Genomic DNA, 20,540 nt, shown 5'->3' with positions numbered 1-20,540 from the left:
AGCCCAAATACACAGGCGGGGGGAGCAGCTGGCCCGCAGCACGTCTCAGTCTCCACCACACACATCTCCCAAACTGCTTCTGCCCTCGCCCGAGGGCAGCTTTCCCACCACCCTGCAAAGTCTGTTACTGCTGCACCCCCACTTACAGGCACGGAGGGGCGTGACTCACCCACAGTCACAAACTCGTTTTGTTGCAGAGCTGGGAATAACACGCAGGAGCCCCGACCCCCAGCCCCTTGCTCCGGCCACACGCTCCTTTCCCCTGTTCCTCAGACAGGGGTTAGCAAGGAGGGGCTGGCAATCTACTGAAAGAGCAGCTGATGCAGAGTTCTCACCATGGTTTCCACTCTGGAGGTAAAGGAGCCACAATGCCTTCTCTGGCCAGCCACATCAACCCCGGCTCGGTCTCCGGGTCAATCCCTATCTCCCTGGCAAACTCCTGAATCTCTGGTAAAACAGAAGCAGAGGACACAAAAGTCAGTAGAAGACAGTGTGGGAGACAAGCAAGGCTTGCGTTACTGTATGAGCCTGTGACCAGTACAACCAAAGGGAGCTGGGAAGCCCCTTCATTGAAGACACCAGAAATAGGCTGCACAGAGCTGTAGAAAACATCCATGCGCCAAGGAGACTCTTACGATGGGCGAGCCAGGCTGAACCCTGCAGGGGTGGGAGACAGAGACAGCCACAAATGGGAGTATATCCATAGGGATGGAAACCAAGAGCCTTCGTCTCCGATCACACGACCCAACACCAGAATTCACTGCATGGAAGTCAGTGGCATCAATGCATGCAAACTGCGGTAGATTAGGACAGCGAGGTAGCACATTTAGGATTTACTGGTGTGGCATTCTGACTTTTTTCCTTTTTTGGTCAGTGATGATAAACATTTGGCTGCGTGCATTTTCATAGGCTCCCTCAGTGTATCATGCCAGCTCTGCGCAGGTAGCTAGCATCATAGACATCAAGAAAGCCCCCAAAGGCCACAGACTCAAAAAAGATACAAAGGCACCGAGTCAGGTTTATCGTCGAATGACATACATTAATAGTCGATCGTAGTCACACAGCCCCTGAGCCTCTATGCAATTTGTACCCGCGACAATGGACCCAGCTCAGTCAATAGTAAGGATTTCACTATAGCCCCCTTGGCCAGCCAAAGAGTTAAGTTGAGGGACCCAAACCTTTATAGATGGAGATAAATAATTTATGATACATACCTTAGGCATCATCTTACACATTAATGACACATGTGGTACCTCCCCTTGCACTTTCCTCCAAAGCATTCCCATTCACCACCCGTTGTTCTGCTTTCACACCTGCTGTTTCAAACTCTTTGATTATGTACTAAGTCAGGGTATCCTTGTGCTGTCCTGGTGGAATGCATTTACAGGTCTCATGTACTTGTAGCAGTGCTAGCACTTCTAGTGCCGAGACACACGGACCTACCGGCAACATCTGCTTGTGACAAAGCCTGTCTGTTACTCATAGGATAACTCTTGCTCACTTTGCTTCAGGTACCAGACCTATGCTTCAGGCTCTTTCTTCCTCCTACATTCTCCCACTTTTTATAGGGAGGATGTTTACCTATCATCCCAGAAAAGCATAATGCATGGACTGATGGGGCTATTTTGCTTTGCCATTTACACATTCATGCCACATCTGTCCCTTGGTTTGCACATTCCCTTGTACGACTGACAGACAGATTTTATTTGCTAGTTATATTAAGTTTTTTATGGTGGGCCTGGGAATGTTAGGCCTAGGACTTTGGTTGAGGAATGTAGTTTTACGATTGAACCTTGGAGCACTGCCAAATAAGAAACATAGATGGATAATGTGGATATGGTGTATATATATTTGGTGTAAGTGGACATACAGGTATGTGTACCTATGACACCACCTTATACCCAAGCTTTACAGTTACCGTTACTGGTTATAGGCTGTGTTTTGCAATATTGGGATAAGCATTGTCAGAGCGTGTGCCACAAGACTACGGGTGTGAAAAGTTAAAGAGAAAGTTGGAGTCGTGACATTACAAATGAGGTTTTTATATACAATTGTTTTTAATTGGTTACTACATAGTACTGTTTATTTATGTTACAGGTTACCTTTACTGCTGGTTGTAGATTTTTGGTATAAGCTTAGCTGGGCAGGAAACAGGGATAGCTTCTTTGTTCCATTGGTAACACTGCTTTGTGCTATGCCAGTAGTTGATATAGAGTCAGGTTTTTTTTTTCTAGATGCTGTTTTTTAGATAACCTACTGAATGAGCAGGAACCGATTAATTAAATGTTGTGGTGTCAGGGTTTAGTATTGGTACCCAGACACTGAACAGGATTGTTTTGAATCACGTGCCTCAGAACAGTGTTACTGACTCTAAAGTGTGATTCATGCTAACAGTGAATTTGTTTATTTAATGTATAGTTATGATGCAACTTTTTATTTACCATCTTGTTTTGTTGTTGGCTGTTGATTGTTTTTTACCTTTGTGATGGTTAAACAGTTTAGCAATGTTATGCACATTGTAAATGATGTACAGCAATAATACACTGATACAGCAGTACTACTGTTCGTTTTATAGAATAGCCAACTTTAAGTTAATTAGCAGTGATTTTCAGCTGACTGCCAATTTAAATGTCCAGATATAGTAGATTGAGTGCATTTGACCTGTTTTTTATTAATAAAATTTTTTTTTATATACCTGGGCTTTTTTTTTTTTAATTGTATACCATTATTTTTTGTGTCTTTGTGCTGAGTTTTTTAAGCATTTTTGGTTTGGAGGATACAACCTTAAACAGTTTAAATTAAATAACAGAATAAACATGTGTGTTTGTTTTACATTTCTCTTGTTTTTAGTAACCCAAAATGTAATACACAGATTAATTTAGTTTGATTACCATATAGGTTGCTGAATTTTTTACAACACAAGCTATAACTTAGCAATATTGAATATTCATTTTTTCTTGAGATACAGGCAGTCCCCAGGTTACAAGATAGGGACTGTAGGTTTGTTCTTAAGTTGAATTTGTATGTAAGTCGGAACTGGTACATATTGTAGGGGAAACTCTAGCCAAACATTTCTCCAGAGCTCAGTTTTATTCTCCCACACCTCACTTCCCTCAGTCCTTTATTCTCAAGCTGAGGTGTCCGCTGAGAAAAGCTGCTCCGCGTCTCCCTGGTCTGCTGGGGGGGGGGGGGGGGGGGCGCGCTAGCTTCGCGTCTCCCTGGTCTGCTGGGGGGAAGCAGCTAGTGCGGGGTTGCCTCAACCCGTTTGTAAGTAGGGATCCAATGTAAGTCAGATCCATGTAACCTGGGGACTGCCTGTACATTACGAATATTTTATACTAAATATAATATTTAACTGCTAAAATGGATGCTAACACTCTTCTGTGAGAAGGTGTATTACTTTTTTTTCTGAGCACTTGTTTTTAGGAAAAGAGCTAATTACATAATTTTTACCATGATTTTTAGAATTAATTTGCTTGTGAAACCTATTTTAATGTTTATTAACTGTTTAGAAGCACAAACATTAGCAAACACAATTTCCCTTGAACAGAACTTTTAAGAGAATAAAAATAAACCAGAATGAATTTTAAATACAGGCTATACAATCAATAAGAAATTTAAATGCAGGGTGATGCATATACTTTGCGGGTATGACAGTTTTCTGATCCTTGATCATGTTGGGAAACAAAGGTGGAAGCCTGTTGAAATACTCTGGTTAGCTGTATGCCTAAATTGTTATTTTTTAACCATTTAACTATGATGGCAGTCTTATAACTATATTTTAAAAATGCAAACAAATTTATAAAAATTAACACTTTGTTAATATCACATTTACCTTCTGAGGTTTCCCCTAAAAATGTTATTTGAATAAATAAAGAAAACTAATTAATAAAAGAGGTGGGGGGTTGGTGTGTAATTGCATTATTTGCTGAGGAAGAAATACATGTACATATATTTATGAAATCTTTTTGAACTTTGCAAAAATGATATTAGTACGAGTTTAAGTGAGAGGAGAATCAGGCGCCAAGAGCCCTGAAACTCAGCATCCCGCTCTAACCACTAGATGACACCTTCTCCCCTTGACAATCATTCCCCCCCCCCAGTTTTCCTAAAAGAGTTTGTCTCTCTTGCTCAGCCCCCCATGGCTGGTTTCCTCTGGGACAGACCCAACCACAGCAAAGGACTGGAACCAGGAATCAACTTGGGATCACTTTTTAGTGAGTACCCTAGCCAGTCTGACTGGATCGATGTCAGTCTCCACCTTCGCCTTGTAACCCCGCCTGCTTGAATGTGCCAGCAGATCAGAATCTCTGAGAGACTGGCTGCTAAGGATAGCAGGAGGGAGTGCCACTACAATCCTTTCAACCCTCCACCACGGCCTTCATTCTAGCTAACTGACCCACTGTCTGTATTTGCCATTCCCCTCCAGTATTTAAGAACAGCTCAGCTCTGCTGAGCCCTGTCCTTCTGCTCGGAGGAAGGCAAATGTCAGTTACCATGCTCGCTGGGTATGTATGTTTCATCATAGTCTTCTTCTAGGATGAGCTGATCCCCAATGCGTATAGCAGGTCCTGCCATGTCCATTCATAAGGAGGACGCTGACTGCACCTGTGGGGAAAACACAACCAACGTCCTTAGCTAGCGGTAAATGTATTACACTCATTACATATTAATTGGTGGATATGCCTGTGGGGCTGGGATCGTTTCTTGGGGGGCCCAGAACTTGTTACCCTGCTATCTCAGCAAGAGACTTGCTGGAACTAATCTGGGTGACGCTCTCTACCAGCTCAGCCTGTTAGGCAGCCAAACAATCCAATCTAAAGCCCTGCCAGTTTTTACTCTGCCTTGCAGACAGTGTTCTCTGTAAGCCGTGTGTATGTGCAGCCACTCAGGAGAGATTCAAATGCCACCAGCTGATTAGCAGAGTGCCACAGCTAGATTTTTGGTTTCTATTGGTGGTGCACATTCACAGGTATCTCAATGTACATAAACATGTATTCCATGCCGTCAACCTGCAGAACGCTTTGCCAGACTATGCTGTGAAAGCCAAGCAGGGCTCAAAAAAGAGCTGGATCGATTCATGGAGGACAGGTTCATCAGTGGCTATTAGCCGGGATTGGCAGGGCGGGTGTCCCTAGCCTCTGTTTGTCAGGAGCTGGGAATGGGCGACAGGGGAGGGATCACGTGAGGATTCCCTGTTCTGTTCACTCCCTCCGGGGCACCTGGCATTGGCCGCTGTCGGCAGCCAGGACACAGGGCAAGATGGGCCTTTGGTCTGACCCAGTGGAGCGGTTCTGATGTTCTTACGATAGAAAAGAGAAGAGGGAACATTGCTTGTAGATAACTCTTGATGTGTCCTAGTTCTAGAAACTGGAAGAACGTTTCTTCCTCATCCAGCCCATCACGGGACACGCACAGAAATTAACAGAGAAAGTGCATGCACGGCCTGCTAGGTGAACTGAGGAGCCACACTTCGGTATAACACCACAGAGGAGAACTTATAGTAACACCGAGAACAAGTTCATAACTAAGAACCAAAATGCAAGTGGGTCTAAGCAAAGAATAGAAAGATCTAATTACAGAAAACCAAGAATCAGGATAGTATCATGAGCCAGAGTCTGCAAGGACCAGCTGCACTGGTGGGAAGATCATGTCATGAGGTTCCTTGATTACCCACTGCCTGAAGTCCCAGTAGAACCACCTTCATTCAGCCAGGTAGCAGTCTGTAAGCTGAAGCATCCGGAGCATAAGAGCATCTCTGGGAAGATGCTGTCAATGAGAGCAGCGCTCTATAAAGGCACAGAAGCTGTGCTCAACGCAGTGGCAGATCCACAATCTGCTTTCCTATTTCCACAGGTGCTCAGCTACGCTGTGTTCTGTTGCCGTCGTTACTCAGTACCAGCACTGACGAGTTCATAGACAAGCTCAAGGAGCCAGCTGTCAGTGGCAGCAATGAACAGCATTCTCTTGGGAGATTTCAGCTATGCCAATGACACTGCCTTGATGGCTCAGATTGGTCAGTCATTGAAGTCGATGGCTGATCTAGTTGGACAAGAAGCAATGCGCACTGGTCTGGTTAATCCCTGGCCATCACCATCAAGCAGCCTCCAGCTTAAACAGTTTAGTATTAATCTGTCTAGATTCTGGGCCCCCTTATCCTTCCTTTGTCCCAAGGGTGCCATCACCAAGGATAGACCTGGGCTGCCCCAGAAAAGGAGACGGCTCTAGCATGGGGAAGGCAGGATAAGGGACACAGACGGTGCAGTGGGTCCGGGAGTGGCTGACGGGATAGGGCATTCACCTGGGGAGCACACAGTTGTGGGCTTGAGTCCCCCCACCCCTGGAGCAGCAGGACTGCCAACACTGGCTGCCCCAGAAATGGAGCCGGTGCCAACTTGTGAAATACTTGGGAAGAATTGCTGGAGAATTCTAAAAAGATGGGGACACTCAGATGGCAGGGACCGCTGTCATGCTGCAAGCCCTTCAGCAGCCTCTGGGAGGACCTTGAGGTATCAAGCATGCTACAAAGAACCATTGTTATACCAGCTCTGTTGTATGGCAGCGAGAGCTGAAGAAACGCAGATTAAAGTCTGTAACTCTCCTTGTCTTTGTCAGCTGATTCAAGTAAAGTGCCAAGACATCATCAGAAATGAGCACAATAGACGCTGAACCCAGCAACTGTCTCCATCAGCACTCATTCCGTTTCAGAGCCCCTGAAAACTCCCCTCAGCAGATTTTTACTTCCTGAGGGCCTTTGCACGTGTCAATGGTCACTATGAAAAACAGGCAGTGTGCCAGGAACATTTGTCAATACACTAACCACGACAGCTCTAACTACTAGCACCACATTGCTGCCGTCCCTCATCTCTCTCCCTGGCATTTCCCTCCCCAGTGACCTCAGATGTCTCTGTATTTTTAACTCTTATGTAAAATGAGCTACGTGACCAGCAATTAATCCTACGAGAACCAAGACTGCAATATTTTCAAGACCACAAGATCAAAGCAGAATCACAAATCCTACTCCACATGCTTTCCTCAACTTGGGATCTAAAACACCTGAAAATGGACCATTTTAGGTTAAGACGTTTCCATACTTATGTTTTTTTTTACCAGTGTTTATAGTCATCTCACTTACACACAGTAGCAGCAGTAGACAACGTCTATGCGGACTTATTCCAGTTAAAGGAATCCCAACTTGTACATGTCCCACAGTGCTTGTGAGTACACTATGTATCGCCACACAGGCCGACTGCGAAGCAACGAGCTGCCACCCTAATGAAATGAGTACGCTGCTCCCAGCTTGGTACTAGAGGCTCCCACCACACCTTCAATTCACCACCACATAGGGGGAAAATTAGGCAGAGTTCCTGATTTCTTAGCTAAAAGCAGAACAAGGAACAAACTCCATGTCTCCAGCACAAAGAGATGCACCCCCCCCCCCCACTATGTGCACTCCCCCCGGGCTGCGAGCAGGCACTCACACCCCTGGCACGCCCCCGTCCCTTCTGCACACTCAGTCACACCAACACACACTCCTGCACCAGCATTCCCTTCCCCGGGTCCATAGTCAACTGCCACACTCGCCTCCTCCCCCTTGCACACGTGCCCCACCTCCTGCCCCCTTGCACACGTGCCCCCACCTCCTGCCTGCCCCCTTGCACACGTGCCCCCACCTCCTGCCTGCCCCCTTGCACACGTGCCCCCACCTCCTGCCCCCTTGCACACTGGTCCCTGCCCTCTTGCACACGCGCCCCCGCCCCGACAGACCTCACTCCCCGGGGCGGGGCGGGGCCCGGCCCTACGGGCAGCAGCGGGGGGGGAGGCGGGCCCCGGCCTGGGCTCCGCGTCCTCCGCTTCCATGGACGCCTCGGGGTTGCCCGGGACCGGCCAGCAACTACTTCCGGCTTGGCTAAGCCTAGCAACGGCAGGGCCCGCCCCAGCCCCTGTCTGATTGGGCGTCGGAACGGCCCGGCGGCATCGGATTGGAGCAGGCCTCGGTCAGAGTCACGTGGGGCCTGAGGGCGGCCCAGGGGGCTGTGGGAGTTGTAGTCCGCTCGGTGGGACTGCGCTGACCCTCATTGGATACAACGAGCCCCCCCCCCCCCTCCCGGGGGGCAATCACCCTACAGGGGCCGCGAGCCCCACAACTGGGCGTCATGACCCCCCCACAACATGAGAGTCTGACCCCCCAGGGCACCCCACAACTGGGTGTCATGCCCCCCACCACATGAGAGTCTGACCCCCCAGGGCACCCCACAACTGGGTGTCATGCCCCCCACCACATGAGAGTATGACCCCCCAGGGCACCCCAAAACTGGGTGTCATGACCCCCCACCACATGAGTGTCTGACCCCCCCAGGGCACCCCACAACTGGGTGTCATGCCCCCCCCCCACCACGAGTATCTGACCCCCCAGGGCACCCCACAACTGGGTGTCATGCCCCCCCACCAGGAGTGTCTGACCCCTCAGGGCACCCCACAACTGGGTGTCATGCCCCCCACCACGAGTATCTGACCCCCCAGGGCACCCCACAACTGGGTGTCATGCCCCCCCACCAGGAGTGTCTGACCCCTCAGGGCACCCCACAACTGGGTGTCATGACCCCCCACCACATGAGTGTCTGACGCCCCTGGGCACCCCACAACTGGGTGTCATGCCCCCCCACCAGGAGTGTCTGACCCCTCAGGGCACCCCACAACTGGGTGTCATGACCCCCCACCACATGAGTGTCTGACCCCCCTGGGCACCCCAAAACTGGGTGTCATGCCCCCACCACCACGAGTGTCTGACCCCCCTGGGTACCCCAAAACTGGGTGTCTGACCCCTCCCTGGGAATGCTCTCCAAAACCACACAAGGTTGCTCATCCAATGTTACTTCATGTGACTTCCCAGAATCATTTTATTTAAAGCAAAGCAAGTTTCCAGCCCTCCCCCTTGCAGAGAAACACTTGAAAATGTGTCATCCTGCTCCCCCTCACCCACAGGAGTTTGGAAATCCAACAGGAAAGAAAATAGTATCGATTCATTTTAAATTGTGTTATTTTTAAGCCAGTGTCGTGGCTGCCCGGGCGTCCAGCCCTCCATCCATTAAAATAGAGTTTGCCTGACTAGAGTCTACGGCAAGTAGTTGATGTTTTCATTGCCACCTCTACCCCTTTCCGTTTTTATGGTGTGCACTTCTGCCATGCCCCTTAAGAGGGCACCATAAGCAATAATACTTTCGTATACTGTAAAAAAACACATGAAAAATCCTTCCTTGATTAATACCATCTTCCCTCAATAAGCCAGACTGTGGGCTGTGGAAAGCTTGCTGGTTATCATAATCTACAAGCTCTCCTCCTCACTTTCTTCAGCTAAATCACCACATCTAGGCCCACTAAATCAAAGGTCGAGGGCACCCCCATCAATTGCTAAAGTCCACCCTGCTGTGAGGAGTGAGGGAAGTCAAGCATTTCTCCTGTCACCCTCCACTGGGGGAACGGCACCAGAGTTCAGCTTAAGATACCTCAGTTCCAGCAACATGATTTCCACAGCTGGAACTGCATACCTTACGCCACGACTGCTCAGCTCTGGAAGCCTTGGGGGCCGCACTGGTACTCACAGCACATGCCGAGGGCCGCAATAGCTTCTTTCACACAGACGGGCATGAATACGAAGATGAAGGCAAAATTATACAACACGCAGGCCCCATTGAAGTCAGTTCTGCTGATATTAATAACATGCAATAGTTACCTGATTTCCACCCATACGACAGCACTTTTCATGAGCAGTGACAGTCCAGGAATGTAACTACTAAAACACATCTCAACAAAAGACCATTCTATTGGCTACTTTTTTTTTTTTTTTGGCTCTCACCCGCAAGCCACGTGTTGAGCCCTGTGTAAACCCAAACCGCACCATAGCCCTGCCTTATGCTGACCTTCCCTGTAGCATAGGGATATAAGCCACACTTCAGCCAGCTCGGTACTAGGTTCATTTAAGGTACGCAATACCAGCTATCTAAATAAGGAATGTAAATAACCTGCAAGCACAATGCTTCACATTCTTTTTTTATTGAAGTCATTTTATGACCCCCCCTCCCCTCCCCACACACACACACTGTGGCTACGTCTAGACTGGCATGATTTTCCACAAATGCTTTTAACGGGAAAGTTTTCTGTTAAAAGCATTTGCGGAAAAGAGCATCTAGATTGGCACAGATGCTTTTCCGCAAAAGCACTTTTTGCGGAAAAGCGTCCGTGCCAATCTAGACGCGCTTTTGCGCAAAAAAGCCCCGATTGCCATTTTCACGATTGGGGCTTTTTTGCGCAATACAAATCTGAGCTGTCTACACTGGCCCCTTTGCGCAAAAGCTTTGCGCAAAAGGACTTTTGCCCGAACGGGAGCAGCATAGTATTTCTGCAAGAAGCACGGATTTCAGACAGTAGGAAGTCAGTGTTCTTGCAGAAATTCAAGCGGCCAGTGTAGACAGCTGGCAAGTTTTTCCACAAAAGCAGCTGATTTTGCGGAAAAACTTGCCAGTCTAGACACAGCCACAGTGTGCAAACAATGCAAGAAAATTAATTGTTAGGGAGGCATATTTTTAATTCAAGACCAATTTAAACAACAATGCCTGGGGAAGGAAGTAGGGTTCTCTACAGCAATGAAAGTCACTCTTGCAATTTGACAGTGACTCTTTATTTGGTGTTTTTCTTAAAGCCCCTGCACTTTGAGTTATAGGATTATACAAGAACCGCAGTTTTCAGTTGCTTTTTTAAAGAAAGAAAGTTTTTCTCTTTTGTGGTTGCAGAGAAAAGCTGGAAAGCGTGAATCGCCACAGGCTCAGAAGAATCCCAAATGTATTTTTTCTTTACATCTCAGTTGTAAATGTCATTCATGATTGGAGGGGGGAGGGGTCACCTCTTGGGCTTTGCTGAACGATTGTTTCTCTTATAGCAATATTGCCAAACCTGGACAGCTCTCTAAAAACTACTTAGCCTGATATCAATCTTGCTTCTTGTGACCAGCAACCTTCCTCTAGGCCTGGGCGCACACACTCATAACCAGTGTCCCCTGTAAGCTGTGCACTTGGACAGCCACCCAGGAGAGAGTCAGGTGCCACCCCACTTCTTAGCATAGCACCCCAGTGACCAGCGTATGTTTCTACTGGTGGTAGTGCACAGCAGCACATAAAATTTATTCTGCATATGGATGCAAAAAAATTAGAGGAAATGTTGCTCATAACCCTCTTAAAGGTGGCACGGATATTCCTGGCACATGTAAACTTTCTCTCTTAAGCAAGCAAACAGCATCTTCATTTTCTCATGTCACTTTCTTCGTTAGCCACCTCCCATTAGGTGAAATGTAGATGGAAAAGGTTCTTGAAGGGGTTTTTTTTTTTTTAATCTTTCTCTTGGGATTCATGGACTACAAAGGCAGAATTGGGCCCATTCAGTCCGGCTGGCAGAGATACCTTTACGCTTCACCCAAAGCAGGGCATCCAAGCCAGCCTTCGCCATTGTGAACAGGAAGCAAAAGTGGAAAACTACACTTCCCAGAGATCTTTGAGGGGGAAAAAAAACCTTTGGCTTTGACAGCAGCAGCCACAAGTCTTTCCGCCTCCAAATCCTGATGGCAGAGTGGAGAGATTATGGTGGACTCACAAATGCTGCCTCTGGGGCCTGGAAAGGGACTGAATTGCCTGCTCTCCCATGCTGCCGCTAACCAGGAGGAGGAAGAAAAAACCAACCACCAGCCCAGCAGGACTGCTGCTTCCAGCTGCCGATTTGCACTGAATTGCCTCGCCTAGTGCCTGATGGTTCTCACTGTAGGTTCCCCACTCCGGAGATAATTTGCAAGCTGGAATTCGCTCTGCCCCAGAGATGCTCCTGGTGACTGGTGGCTTGCGCTGGAGGAGCATTTGGTTAGCCCAGTAAAACTTTTTCCTGGTCCTTATGCAATTTGTCTTTGCAACGGGAAGGATTTCCTTGAAGAAGAAAAACAGCAACAGCACCCCAGGAGGAGAAAATTCAAGGAAAGGGCTGGGCAGGGCTGTCACCAAGATGGCTCATGCGTTGCCATGGTTGCTGCTGTGGCTCGGGTCTGGGATGGTGCGAGCCAGCCAGCCTCATCTGGGGATCCGGGTGCCTCTGAGGAACGGGATGGGCACTTTGCAACAGGGCCCCAGGGTGCAGCGCTCAGTGGCGGAGGAGCAGGAGGACTCCAGACAAAGGAGCAGTTTTGTGAACATGATCGACAACCTGAGGGGGAAATCCGGCCAGGGCTACTACGTGGAGATGACTCTCGGGAGCCCCCCGCAAAAGGTAAGGCACGCTAGCCCAGTTCCCCGGCCACGGCTTTGCCAAGCGGAGACCGAAGCCTGACTCGGTATGTGTAGCTCTGTGTGTGCGTCTCACCTAGGCACCGTGCACCTGAGACCCCACAGCTGCTCAAGAACGAACCTGGAGAGTCTTTCAGCAGGAAAATTCCGATTTTAGAAAGCAGCCACGCCGGCTGCAGGGGCGTGAGAAATAAGTTCACTTGCAGGGCCTGAGTACAGAGCCACTATCCTGTGGGCCTCCCCTAGGCATTCCCAGCCCCCATTTCAGACACAGGCTGTCTTAGAGACACAGCACCTTATACAGTGCTCTCCGCAGGCGTTTGCAAACACCACGCTCCTGGCGCCAGGGCACCGCGTGGCCAGTAGTCTGAGGTACACGAGGGGTCTCTCGCTAGTCACAATGCAGGCCTTCAGTGCGGTCCGTTCCCGTGTTTAGGCTGGCTATTTTGGGCATCCGGATGCTGGGGAGACAGTTTTGGGTGCTGTGACATGCGCCATCAGCAACGCAAGTGCAGCACAAAGAGGCAAATTCACCTGCTCCTTAGGCCAGACCCACGGGGCTGCAAGGCTTGTCCCCAAATGACTCCTGCTTCCACCCTGCAGCACTGAAAGGCAAAGCCCCGAGCCAGCCTCTGTCCTCAGCTGACTCCGGTGTGCTCAGGGTAACCTCGCCCCCGAGGAAGGAGCTTGCAAACGCGGGATATTGCTGCTCTGCAGAGGAGTGCAATGCTTGCTGATGCTTCAGCGACTTTCTCGTGGACTCCTAGGGACCGCAGAAGTGCAAGGGAAGGAGGGGCAGGGAGGTGGGGAATACAATATCCCCTGGGGAACCACAGCTCTATTGCGAATGGAAAGTATTTGCTTGGCGAGTCCCCACAGCTGTACACCCTGTCAGCAGGAAGGCTCAGAAATGGGAGCCTGGCTCTGATGACAAGAGCCAGCCTTGTGCGAGTGGCCAGCCTGGCACGTGGCCAGGTTTTCTTCACTGTTTCCATACATTTATAAACAGAGGAGGGGTTCAGGGAACTTGAGCTCCACCCCATGTGACGATACAAAATAGAGGGAGACTGGGGGGGGTGCATGGGGTAAGGGGGGTCGGGACTGTATGTGTGGGTCTGCGACCACAATACAAGTCTGCTTCTGCGCCCACTGAAATCCACGGTGAAAGTCCTCTCGCCTGCAGTCAGGCACAATCAGTTCTAAGCAAGCGTAGGGCAGAGGTGAATGTGCAACCTGTGTGCGTGTACACAAGTGTGGAGGGTGTACACGGGTCTGTGCAGACGTGTGAGCGCAGGTGTTAGTGCGTGGAGTCAGAGTTTCCAGCTCATGTCTCCAAGCAAGCGCCGGGTGCATGACAGTAGGCTAGGTGTGTTTAGCGGCTGCTTGGAGTGGGCATGCAATTGCTGACTGGTGCACACCTAGGGCGTGTTTGGGTTGGAGCCTTGAGACCTCTGCTTGCTGTGCTGTGGGCACAGGAGCTAACTAAACCCACTGGGGCTTGCACCAAGCCCTTCTCGGATTAACTATCTAGTGCTGAGCAGGGTTTCCTGGGCTCCCTATGGCCTTGTGTAGCTCCACCCCCTCCTCAGGGCAGTGATGCTCACAGCTGTGAGCATCCAGGCAGGCGGGGACCGGGCCAAGCAGAGGACACTCCCAGGGCATCCCCAGTCACATGGATTGTTGTTTAGGCCCAGCGCTTGCTGGGTTCCCCCTCCACCCTGCCTCTGGAAGCCCCTTGGGCCAGGAGCTCAGCATGGTCCCTCCCGATTCGGCAGTGAAGTTCTGGAGTCCTCGGGCTGACGCAAGGGAGCAGCCTGCCCTGCTGCTGCCCCAGTTAGGCGGGGACTGGACCACAGTCCCATCCCTCTCGCAGAGACGACCAATGGCAGTTCCAGGTGGCCCCTTGTCCACTGGGAGCCGCCAACCCGTGTCCCGTGCAGCACACGGAGCAGTGCCCATACCTGCTGTGCCGTAGTGTTGGTACCTTGCTGCTTGCTGGGCTGGGGCTGTGGGTGACCCCCACTGGTTACTGTCTGGACCACGGCCCAGCCGAGTAGCTGATGGGACAGGGAGGGAACCTGTCCGACCGGTTACCCCCAGGGAGAGGAACAAAGGAAGGTGGAATGCTGCGCCTGGCTGGGGGCAGGGCTGGAAGGGACGGTCTTTTAGTGTCTGTCTGGGAAGCAGGGGAGAAGGAGCTAGGGAGGGGGGCTGGGATTGTAGGGCCCAGCCACCCCCCATCTCAAGGGGGGGCACTGAGGCCTCCTAGCCCCAGTTCCTGGAACCAGATGACATCTGTGCTGTGCTGTATCCTGGAGAAGCAATAAACTCCCTCTGTTCTACTGGCTGGGGGAGTCTGTCCGTGCCACTACGGGGGTGCAGGAGGCGGGGGACCCCGATGCATCACAGGAAGCGGCAGCTGAGGGGCTGTGTTAATACCCTAGAGCAGAGCAAGGTGCCGCCATGTGGAGAGTGAACCCCCCCCGACTCCAGCCCAGCTCACTGCCGGCAGCCCTGCTGTGCCGCTCCCACCGCCCCACACAGCTATTTAAAACGGCCAGTGGGAGCCATGTTCTGGTTCACAGAACCCCCTCCCCCCATGCTTGGGGCATCCCCTGCCTCTGGAATACGCCATTCCCACCCCTGCAGTGTCATTTGCTCCCCCCGTGCCCGGGAGCCCCTTGAACACAGCACACCTGGAGCCTTGAGCTACTCCGCTCTAGTCCCCATCACAGCCCCATGCGGTAACGCCGACGGGGCCCCGAAGCAGGGCCCCGGGAGCCCAGCTCAGGCACTGAGGGCCAGCAGGCGCGGTGCCTCGGCGGGAGAGCAGACGCCTTCTCGCGCTGGCGTGGGCTCGGGGCCCCAGGTGGGACAGCGACCCGCCTCCAGTGCAGCTTTAGGCACTGACCAGCCCAGGACGTGGCTGCCGTCCCCCATGGCCTGATCACACCCTTCTCCTGGGACCTCTCCCCTGCATGGCCAGGGCCACGAGGGAGGCGCTGGGAGCTCCGGGGAATCCGCCGATTTAGGCACATTATGGAGCCAAGTGGTGGGAGTGCTCGGGCACATTACCACGAGGAGGGGAGGGGGGAGCGCATGGCACAGCTCCCCTTGCCCCAGCCAGTCCACCAGGATCCAAGGGGCTCAGCCTGCACTGCACGCTGACGGGGGGTCCAAGACTCGGCTCTGACAGACCTGCCTCTTCCCGGCCAGGAAGGGGGATGCCCAATGGAGGAAAATGGGGCAAAGAGGGGAAAACCCCACCCAGGCACACAGAGCCTAGCACAGGGAACCAGGTCTCCTCGCGGTTCCCCCTTTGGCCCCGTCCCCTAGCAAGCGCCTCCCTGGAGTGGAAGGGTCGTTTAGAGAAGGAGAAAATGATTTCTGAAATCAGGTGTTAAAAAATGTTTTTTGTCCAAATCCGATCGGTACACGCACGCTCACGCGCTTGCACGCGCACACACACACTTTTCACGGCAGTCAGGCAGCCTGTTCCCACTGAGTCCCGGGAGGAGCTGAGCCTCTCACCGCCCTCGGAAGGGTCTCCCCCCCCCCGGGAAAGGGGGTAGCTCCACGGCCCTGCCTCCGGGGGCAGGAGTGAGGCTGGGCGTTCCCGCCCGCCAGGTGCTTGGAGCCCGACCCGCGGCGGGCGCAGGGCAGTACTGTTCCAGTCCCCCGCCCACCCCGCAGCGCTGGGAGCCTTCTCTGCGGGCAGCGTCCTGCCTTTGCCCAGAGGGACGCTTGCCCACGCAGCCTGCCTCCCCGCTGCCAGGAAAGCTGCTGTGCTCGGGACCCTTTAGCAGCCACGGCACACGCCCGGACTCAGCGTCCGGATTCTCACTTGCCAGTGGGCCTGCAGGGCAGCGCGCGGACTAGAGCCGCTTTCCCTCAGGGCTGCCCAGCCTCAGCGCGCAAAGTACGCTTGTTCCTTCTGCAGCCACGGCCCTCACGGCAGCGGCTCAGCTTCCCCGGCTGCTGTGCCCCTCCGGAGGCGGGCGTGTCCTGCCCGTCTGCTGTGCCCCTCCGGAGGCGGGCGTGTCCTGCCCGTCTGCTGTGCCCCTCCGGAGGCGGGCGTGTCCTGCCCAGCTACGTTATTCCCCACGTCTCTGTTTGCTGGCACAGACCCCTCGATGCCACAGGGTCACAGCCCTCTGCGCCTGGACCAGCACTTGCTGCCTCGGTTTTACCGCAGCGTCACAGTAAATCAGCTGGAATCTAAACACTGTTCCTCCTTTGCACCGCAGAGAATATGGAGCAGTGTAAATGAGTCCTATGAAGTTTTAGCTTGTACTGATTCCACTAGTGCTTTTTATGTAGCCATCTGTAACTCAGGCAGGCAGCCAGGTGACATACGCCTTGGGAGACCGTGGCATAAACAATGTTCCCTCTAATCTTTTCCATCCATGTGCAGGATACATTTTGTTTTGTGCACCGAGGCATGTGCAAATGTGCACCACCAGTAGACACACTAACCCTAGCTGTGGGTGCTGTGCTAATCACCTGGGTAGCATCAGAATGTCTCCCGAGCAGCGTACAGGAAACGGTGGGGTACCCCACTGCCTTAGGGGGTCCTGGGGCCAGCAGGGATACTGAGTCAGGCTCGCACTCAGGCCTGAGAGGAGAATGAAGCAATGAAAGGCAGTGACCATGCACCAGGCTGCACCCGCAGCATCACTGCAGTAGAATTTAAAAACACGAAAGGAAATCCCTGCTTAACAGGGGAGGCAGGGGGGTGTCAAATCCTGCTGGCTCAGTGGGAGCAGGAAGCACTCAGCACCCCCCCCCCTCCCGCCCCCGTGCAGGACCAGGCTCAAGCCAGCTTCTGGCCCAGTTCGTTTCAGAAGCCAGGACAGCACCGCAAAGCGCAGCCCCACTGGGGACCTGCCTGCTCCCTGTGCCAGGCTGGGACCAAGGGCTGCACCCAGCCCCCGTCTGTAACTCACCTTCCCTCAGTAGCCGAGCCGGTTTGCGCACACTGCTCTGCCCAGGCCGCTGGCTCCTCGGCTCCCTGGGGAGCGTGCACGGTGCACCCTCAGCGTGGCCACAGCCGGACAGGCCTGCAGTCCAGGGGACAGGCTCCTGCCCGGCCAGCGGGGTCTGGCGTCCCGGCCTCAGCCCAGCCAGGGGGACCCACTAGCCACTCTCCGGCAGCCTGGGGCCGCTCCCCCGGCCTTGCACCTGGTCCAGGGACTGCTCAGACCCAGCCTTCACCCCACACGGCTCCTTTCTGCCAGCCCTCCCTGAGGCGGGGCTCGCTCAGCCTTACGGGGCTCACCTGCCCCTTCCCCAGGCCCAGCTCCCTTCTCAGGGGCCCTGGCTGTTTCATTAAGTAATCGTGTCCTGGCTGGACGTTCCCATGGTTACGCGCCAGCCGGTGCCCAGCAACCCTTTGGATCCCTACGCCAGACAGGCCCGTGCATGGCGGCCGTGTCAGGGCGTCTCCACCGCCAAGGGGAGCGGGACCCGCTGGCTAGCTGAGCCCACCCAGCATCCAGGGATGGCAGCCCCAATGGGGGCGCTTGAAGCACTTTTTGACCAAAGCTGCGGCTCCCAGAGTTTGACAGGATCCCCCCAACACACGCACACGCACACGCACACGCACACGCACTGTCAGTCACTATCTCCAGCTCTGTCCTCAGGCCTGGCAGAGGGATTGTGCCTGTCGGAGTCCCTGGTTCCCCAACACTCAGCCTGCAGGCCTGTCCACTGGGGAGGCTGTTTCATGCCTGCGTCCTGCCGTCTGCTCCCCCCCTCGCCACTGTCCCTGCCCCCCTCGTTAGGCTTCATTTCTCTGGGCACTGCTGGCCGCGATGGAGCCAGGGCGCCCCTTGCTGCCCATGTGGCCCAGGTGTGAGCGGCAGGCCAGGTGCAGTCTGACAGCCTCTGTGACGGCGCGTTGGGGTTTTCCCGTCTCCTGCACCCCCGTAATGGCACGAACAGACTCCACCAGCTGGTAGAACAGAGGGAGTTTATTGCTCCTCCAGGATACAGCACAGCACAGGTGTCATCTGGTTCCAGGGCAGGCCTAGGATGTCTCAGCCCCCCTTGAGATGGGGGAGACTGGGCCCCTAAATCCCAGCCCCTTGCTTAGGCTGCTTCCTCCATGCTCCCAGACCAAAACTAACTAACTCTCTTCCTGCCCTGCCCCCAGCTAGGGCCGCATCCACCTCCCTTTGTTCCTCTCCATGGGGGGTAGCTGATTTGGAGCCCCCTTTGCATAATGACTCACCCCCAGCCCTGCTGGGCCAGGCTACAGACAGCAGGGGTCACCCACAGCCCACTGCCCAGCATAGCAGCCAGCAAGTTACCCCCCACTATGTCACACCCTCCCCCCGCCATGGGTCCCGCAGCCCCCCGCCGCCATCCCGGCTCCTGTGCAGGTGGGGAAAGGGTTGAGGAGCCCCGGTGAGCAGGGCAGTTCTCCAGCGAGGCCCCCCTGGAGGCCCCCCCACGGGACCGGCACCAAGCCGTTGCTAGCACAGATGGCCTCTAATTGAAGCTCAAATAGAGCTGCCCTGGCAGCCGTGCGGGGGGCGGAAGGGCACTGGCTGCAGGCTCCGGGTTGCCTAGCGCAGGTGGGGGTGCTTAGCGCGAGCGCTGCTAGATCACTTTTCCTCCAGCTGCTGACAGCACCGCGGGCTGCGCTTAACCCTTGGCTGGCACAGCCCGGAGCGGGGGGCCCATCTGGCCGGCACGTTAGGCCAGCGCTTCCCAACCCGGGGCCGGACCCGCTGGGGCAGGTTCTGGGGGCTCTGGCCAAATACAGCAGTGAGTAGGGCCAGAACTCACGGGGAGCCAGGCACAGAGCCAACAAACCGCAGGCCCTCCCTGCGCCAGGCTACAGCCAAACCCCCGCATGCGGCCTGGCTCCAGCAGCTTCATTGGCTCCTTCCTTAGCAGAGCACTGACGGGCCCTAACGAGCCCAGCGCACGCGGGCCGGGTGGCGTGAACTCCCTCGGGGCGGGTCTCCCTGCTCACAAGCAGCCCCGCCGGGTGCCTGGCACGTGCCAGGGGTCCTCTGGAGCAGAGGGGGCTGCTCTCTGCCCCACGGCTGCTGGAAGACAGGGCGGGGGGTGGGACAGCTGATGGGGGAGCCAGGCGTGTGCTGCACAGACGCGGCGGAGGGCAGGCCTTTTGGGAGCTGTTCAGGGGCTGCCGCAGGGAGGCCGAGCGCGCTACCGGGCACCTTCATGGAGCAGAGGCAGCCTTGGCTCAGGGCGCTGAAATTGGTTGTTTCCGCGAGGAGAAGGCCTGGATGCCAGAACTGGGCAAAGGAGGAACATCCCTCCCCCCTGTGCTTTTCCTAGCAGAGGCCCTTCCCACCCAAGCAACAGCCCACCGAGAATTCACCACCGAGCCGAGCAATCGGTTCACCAAACTGAGACGGCCCTGCGCGGAGGCAGCCAGCGCCCCACTAGCGGTGCACTGTGCTGAGTGAGGCAGTGGTGCGGCGCACGGCACCGCGCTGAGCTGGCCCTCGCAGGGGAGGCTCCACCGTGCTCTGCAGGGCGGGGGGAGGGACCCTGGATTCCCAGAACTGTCCCCATGGGGCTCTTCCCTCGGCAGCCGCGGCGCTGGCCACTGGCCGACAGGCCCCGCGGGGACCCAGCCCGCCGGTCTCTGGGCGCCGGGTTAAACCCCTGGAGGTCAGCGGCCCCTGCCAGGCGCCTGCTGGAGTAACGCCCGGCCTTGGTGCCGCCCTGCCCCGGGGGAGCGGCTGCTCCGCAGTGCAGAACCGGGGATGCGGCTCAACGGCTGGTTCCCGCAGGGTGGCGGGAGTCGGGGTCCTGCCCAGCCACCAGACAGCGTGGCCCTCACTCAGCGGCTCCGATTGATGCTCGAACCCTCCCCACCCTGCAGAGCCCATCACGGAGCCGCAGGGCACCGGGCTGGAGTGCGGACAGCAAGGGCCCTGGGAGCCGGGTGGCTCAGGACCTGACGGCCTGGGGGCTGCACCCCGAGGGCCCACGGTGTGGTCAGCAGAAATCTGGGCACCGCCACGCTCCCTGCCCTGGGGATAAACGCTCGTCTTGAAAGCCAAGGGGTTAACTGCCAGGCGTGCTGCCCGCTGTGCCCCGCGGGGGGGGGGCTGCTCTGCCATGCAGGGTGGAGGCTGCTGCCCGCTGTGCCCGGCGGGGGGGGGCTGCTCTGCCATGCGGGGTGGGGGCTGCTGCCCGCTGTGCCCGGCGGGGGGGGGCTGCTCTGCCATGCGGGGT

General features: G+C 54.5%; 2 protein-coding genes across 11 annotated transcripts in view; one reads left to right on the top strand and one right to left on the bottom strand.

Annotated features, from left to right (window-relative positions):
- Window positions 1-7,905, bottom strand: part of CEP164 (centrosomal protein 164) — a 76,886-nt gene extending 68,981 nt beyond the window's left edge. For 9 of the 10 annotated variants that reach the window (XM_075909321.2, XM_075909322.2, XM_089773291.1 and 6 more), the window contains exons 1-3: window positions 7,768-7,905; window positions 4,497-4,608; window positions 336-447 (exon numbers count right to left, since the gene is read on the bottom strand). In XM_075909321.2, the coding sequence (XP_075765436.2) occupies window positions 336-447; window positions 4,497-4,584 (200 nt within the window). In that variant the 5' untranslated portion in view covers window positions 4,585-4,608; window positions 7,768-7,905. Of the gene's footprint in view, window positions 1-335; window positions 448-4,496; window positions 4,609-7,135; window positions 7,399-7,767 lie in introns of those variants that run through there. The other variant, XM_089773289.1, reaches the window with a different exon arrangement.
- A 3,670-nt stretch (window positions 7,906-11,575) lies between these two features.
- BACE1 (beta-secretase 1) overlaps window positions 11,576-20,540 on the top strand; it is a 26,205-nt gene continuing 17,240 nt past the window's right edge. The window contains exon 1 of the mRNA XM_075909350.2: window positions 11,576-12,303. Coding sequence (XP_075765465.2) covers window positions 11,935-12,303 — 369 coding nt within the window. The 5' untranslated portion in view covers window positions 11,576-11,934. The remainder of the gene's footprint in view (window positions 12,304-20,540) is intronic.

This window comes from Pelodiscus sinensis, chromosome 25, assembly GCF_052426305.1.
Source record: "Pelodiscus sinensis isolate ZL-2025 chromosome 25, ASM5242630v1, whole genome shotgun sequence".
Classification (NCBI taxonomy): Eukaryota; Metazoa; Chordata; order Testudines; family Trionychidae; genus Pelodiscus; species Pelodiscus sinensis.
The sequence above is the reverse complement of the archived record's forward strand: the minus strand, read 5'-3'. Positions and strand labels throughout refer to the sequence as shown.